Source organism: Paramisgurnus dabryanus, chromosome 11 (assembly GCF_030506205.2).
Source record: "Paramisgurnus dabryanus chromosome 11, PD_genome_1.1, whole genome shotgun sequence".
Classification (NCBI taxonomy): Eukaryota; Metazoa; Chordata; class Actinopteri; order Cypriniformes; family Cobitidae; genus Paramisgurnus; species Paramisgurnus dabryanus.
The window spans coordinates 23794489-23800488 of NC_133347.1; the positions used below are offsets into that span (position 1 = coordinate 23794489).

Sequence of the window (6000 nt, forward strand, 5' to 3'; positions counted from 1 at the left end):
ACATTTATTGTGGTCAACACGTAACTTCCTGTAAAGTCGCAAAGAATAAATAACAACAAAGTCCTTTTAAAGTGGTTTATTTATAAAACAAGCAAAATAAACAACACTTAGATTACCTAGAAAACTAAAACATTTTGTCGACAAGGTATTTGTTTAAGAGTTCAGTTTAGCAATTAGTCAGACCATTATAAAATCTGAAACCAGAAGTAAAGTTCGGACCAGACGCGTAATCGGGTCACCGCATGTGCGTCCGATGAAACTGTATGGACACATCTCTGTGTTATTATTGGAACAACACATCTTGTGTTGCTTTTAACACATCTTGTGTTGTCCCTTTTATTTATTTAAACACAAAGTCAACACAAAATGACACATAATGTTTTAAATAGCGTAACAAAAAATGTGTAAAAATTTAACACATACTTTTTGTGGTGTTCATGCTGCCTTAAAATTGTTTAGTTAATTCAACTTGAAATATTAGTTGACTCGACATTTTTGCCAAGTTAACTAATACTTTTAAGTTAAAATTTACTCTTTAATTAACATTTTAAGGCAGACACCTATTTTTAACCAACACACAAGAAAGTAGTGTTGTAGTCAAGACCACCTAAACCGAGACCAAGTCATGACCAAGACAGGCCGAGACCGAGAAAAGACCAAGACTTTAAAGGGTCGAGACCGAGTCAAGACCAAGACCAAGACAGGCTGAGACCAAGACAAGACCATTGCAAGTCACTGCATTAAAACACTTATGATAAAATGTGGAATATGCATATGATTAGGAACTTCTCGTCTGTGTGTGTGCGTGCGTGTGTGTATGCCATCAGAGTTGATAAAATAATCAATGGCATTGCAGATATGTGGGAATTTATCTTTGTCTATAAGCAAATAAAAGTGAACAAACACTAAAGAGCTGAAATCAACTTAACCATTTAATCTGAACTGTCTTACCATGGCTTGCCATCCACTTCACACAATGCAGGTGTTTTTAGTAATAAAATTAGAAAAATTGTCATTGGGAGAAACTTAAACAATGCTTAAACAATGCCAACATCATATGCTAAACCTGAATAAACAGCATAAAATTTATGATAAAAAATAAATGTGTGATGTGCACTGCAAAAAATTATTTTAAAGAAAAAATGTTCTGAGTATTTTTGTCTTGTTTTCAAAAATACATTTGTAAAAATATCTAAAAATTCTTAAATTAAGATGCTTTTTCTTGATGAGCAAAACTACCCAAGAAAATAAGTCTAGTTTTTAGACCAAAAATATCAAATTTAAGTGATTTTGTCACTAAAACAAGCAAAAAAATCTGCTAAAGGGTAAGCAAAAAAAATCTTAACCTTTTTCTCAAACACAAAATTCAAGAAAAATTTGCTTACCCCATTGGCAGATTTTTTTGCTGATTTTAGTGACAAAATCACTTAAATTTGATATTTTTGCTCTAAAAACTAGACTAGTCATTTTGCTCATCAAGAAAAAGCATCTTAATTTAAGAATTTTTTGAAATTTTTACTGAAAACAAGACAAAAATACTAAGAATTTTTTTTCTTGAAAATCATTTTTTGCAGTGTACTATCAGTTGTGGTCTTGACCGGTCTTGAAATAAAATTCTGAGTCCTCTTTGTTTGAGACCGAGACGAGACGAGTAAAAATGCGGTCGATTCCAAGACAAGACCAAGACCTTTAAAAAGTGGTCTTGAGACCGAGAACGGTCTCGAGAACTACAACACTACAAGAAAGGATGTGTTAATTTTTGACAAATTTTTTTGTGTTATGCTACACTCTTAGAAAGGACTTACACATCTTTGTGCGTAAAGCTTTTAACACATTATGTGTAATTTTAACACATTATGTGTGATTTTAACACATTATGTGTGATTTTAACACATTGTGTGTCATTTTGTGTTTTAAAATATAACACAAGTTGTGTTAAAATGTGTTGTTTCAATAATAACACAGAGATGGGTGGATTCTGGGACAACAGTTTGTAAATCTTTAAAGTGTACTATAAAGTTGAAAGTTACCCTGAATTCACCAATATGTTTTTTATAGTGACAATGAGGCGCTGGATTGTACTGCTGTTGCTGGCAAACCTTGTTGATTTATCCACAACACAATCGACCAACTCTCTGACCTGGCTAAACTATCTGCGCAACCGAGCCTACAGTCACGGTTATGGCCGTAGTCACAGAAACAGTCACGCATCTGTAAATACGGAGGATGTCTCTTCTCCTCTCGAGTGTCCTCTGGAGTGTGACTGCCCTTCGGCCTATCGTTACGCCATGTACTGCAACAGCCGCAACCTACAGCACGTGCCATTCGTACCGTCTCACATTAAATATGTCTACCTGCAAAACAACCAAATCACGGGCATCACAAACGGAGTCTTCGACAATGCCCCGAATTTATCTTGGATCAGCCTCCATTCAAATAAACTGAGCTCCGACAAGATCAGCGATAAAATCTTTGCCAAACTGCCAAACCTGCAGCGTCTCTTTCTACACAACAACAACCTCAGTCGCTTTCCAAAAGGTTTACCTCGCTCCCTGCGTGATTTACACTTAAATCACAACAATATCTCTGCGGTCCCAGCTGACGCTTTCGAAGGAATGAGCAACCTGACGACCCTGCATCTTCAAGTCAATGCCATTGAAGACCTCGGCAGCACTCTTGAAGGTCTACCGTCCTTGACACTTTTAGACTTGCGAGGGAACCGACTGAGGAAGATTCCAGAACGTCTGCCGGGAAAGCTAAGCCAACTTTATCTCGAATACAACCGTATATCCAGCGTCCCTGCTGACTTTCTGAAAGATCGACCTGAGCTGCGCTTTGTGCGACTGTCTCACAACCAGATCACAAACAGTGGAATCCCAGCCAATGTTTTCAATGTCAGCACACTTATGGAACTCGATCTGTCCTTCAACAAGCTGGAGAAAATTCCCACCATCAGCACCAGTCTGGAAAATCTCTATCTACAGGCCAACAAGATCAAAGGTAAATGTTGAATAACAAAATGTTACACAAGAGTATTGATAATGCATTTAAACATATATGAATAATACAATATATAACACACATATATTCATAACAAATAATGAAGTTTTAATTCATACAACAGCTTGTCAAACTCAGCAGAATGCAATTTCTGTATATCTGTTATTGAACAATAAGAGCAAAAAGTTCAAACACATTTGAATGTATACAGAATTAAGCAATTAGTTATATTTGTATTTACAATTCTATACAATGGTATACATTTACTGATCTAAATTTTTTTAAATACTTTGCACAATTAAATGATGCATGTCATTTACACTTTATTTAACAACTATATTTCAATCTTTGTACCTGGATGAGACAATAACCCTGCTTTTCCTACATTACTCAGAGTTTACGTTAAGCAGTTTCTGCAGTGTCGTGGACACAAACAATTACTCAAATCTGCGTGTGCTGCGGATGGATGCCAACCAAATCAGATCTCAGGATATCCCTTCTGAAGCTGTACTGTGTCTGCGTCTGGCAACCAACATTGATGTGTAGGCGATTGATGTGAATCGCATCTCACAATATAAAAAAGGCGTTCTAAGTTGGGATGCGCCGATACAACGGTTCTGTGATACTGATATTCGATTATTTAGAATGACATCTGCTGTTACAGATTGATGACGAGCTTTGTTTTTTACTCCTTTTTTCAAATTATTTTGTCATGAAATCCAAGAAGTACAGAACGTACAAACTGCAATTCTGTCGTCCTTGAGGCCCAATTCATGATCATTACACAGCATGAGTTCTGGTGTGTTTGTCTGCCCCTAGTCAATCTGCACTGATCATTAGCCGTTTTGAACAATCGGCCAATCCGATAGTACGAAAAATGCTTTTATTTGCCGATAAGGAGTATAGGCCGATATATCGGTGCATCCCTAATTCTAACCATTTAAAGGGACATTTTCATAAATCACTATAATGTGATCTGTATTGTTTCTTCTGGAATACTAATAAACACATTAGGGCAAACAGTATTAACATATATCTATCTTGGGGATACCAGTTATAAATGCATGGGATATATGAGATCCTGTCTTTAAAACCCAGACTATGTGATTTGAAGCATCAAAGTTCAAAGTCATTGATTTTACATTGATTTCAATCTTTGACAGGACCTTACTCAGTCAATATTAAAGATATCAAGATTGTATATTCATAGATTGTTCTTTACCTATTTAGGATGATTTTATGTTGAATCACAAGAAATGACTGTAGCTGGGTTTTCACAGACAGGCTCAAATATATTATGAATATATATAAAAATATTAAATACAAGTGTGGTGGGCATGTAGTAAAAATAATTATTTAGCTGCATGAGAAGACATTGTATGCCAAGCAATACATGGCATTTCATTTTTTTTTATTGAAGATGAACTTTTGTTCTGAACAATATCTCTGATGTTATGGTGTAGTCATTGTGTTTACAGATCATTGTTTCAGTAGATTCTATCTCTGTAACTGTAAAATATATAATTATGAATAATGATGTATCTTTATCATTTTAGTAAACGTATTGGTCAAATAATAGTGTAGGTTGGGAAACTTTGGGTTGTGTAAGATTTTCCAAAATGAGATCACATTTTAAACATACTTTTTATTAGTATGTTTTTTTTTGGTGGTTTTCAAGATCTAGAACTTTCAAGAACTTATAGTTCAATGTTTATTTATTGCAATGAAACATTCAATAAATAAATAAGGAAATGCTTTTGAAGCATAGAGATAACATTGTATGTCTTTTGTCACTAAATCCCAATAATATATGTTTATGTGAATAAATTGTGGCCTTCTGAATTTGAGACTTCTATATATGAACTTTATTGTATATCTCTGCAGAATACGGTTTTAAACCTATGGATATTCATTATTTTATATATAGTTATATTTATACATTTATATATAGTTATATTTATACATTTATATATAGTTAATTTATACATTTATATATAGTTATATTTATACATTTATATATAGTTATATTTATACATTTATATATAGTTATATTTATACATTTATATATAGTTATATATAGTTATATTTCTATATAGTTATTTTTATATATATAGTTATATTTATATTTATATATAGTTATATTTATATATAGTTATATTTATATTTATATATAGTTATATTTATATATAGTTATATTTATACATTTATATATAGTTATATTTATATATAGTTATTTTTATATATATAGTTATATTTATATTTATATATAGTTATATTTATACATTTATATATAGTTATATTTATATTTATATATAGTTATATTTAAATTTATATATAGTTATATTTATACATTTATATATAGTTATATTTATACATTTATATATAGTTATATATAGTTATATTTATATATAGTTATTTTTATATATATAGTTATATTTATATTTATATATAGTTATATTTATATATAGTTATATTTATATTTATATATAGTTATATTTATATTTATATATAGTTATATTTATATATAGTTATATTTATATTTATATATAGTTATATTTATATATAGTTATATTTATATTTATATATAGTTATATTTATATTTATATATAGTTATATTTATATTTATATATATTTATATTTATATATAGTTATATTTATATATAGTTATTTTTATATATAGTTATTTTTATATATAGTTATTTTTATATATATATATAGTTATATTTATATATAGTTATATTTCAATTTATATGTAGTTATATTTAAATATAGCTATATTTTTATATTTTATATTTTAAAAATGACCTTAAGTAAATGCTCTTATAGGAGCTGCACGGTTTTACTAGTTCAAGAGGAGTGTTTGTCATTTGTATTTTGAAAATTAAGGTTTCTTTTTCATTTAGCCCTGCCCTAACAAGTTATTTCACTAGAAAAATTTGTACAGAAAGTTCACAACACAATAAAAATAACCCAGTTAAAAAGTTAAGATACACCATCTTT

General features: G+C 30.5%; 1 protein-coding gene across 1 annotated transcript; it reads left to right on the top strand.

The window, feature by feature from the left end:
- Window positions 1–1918: 1918 nt before the first annotated feature.
- fmodb (fibromodulin b) lies at window positions 1919–4891 on the top strand. Its single transcript, XM_065247966.1, has 2 exons — window positions 1919–3000; window positions 3395–4891. Exons 1-2 carry the CDS (start codon window positions 2046–2048, stop codon window positions 3544–3546), a joined length of 1107 nt encoding a protein of 368 aa, XP_065104038.1. The 5' UTR covers window positions 1919–2045; the 3' UTR covers window positions 3547–4891.
- The last annotated feature ends 1109 nt before the right edge of the window (window positions 4892–6000 follow it).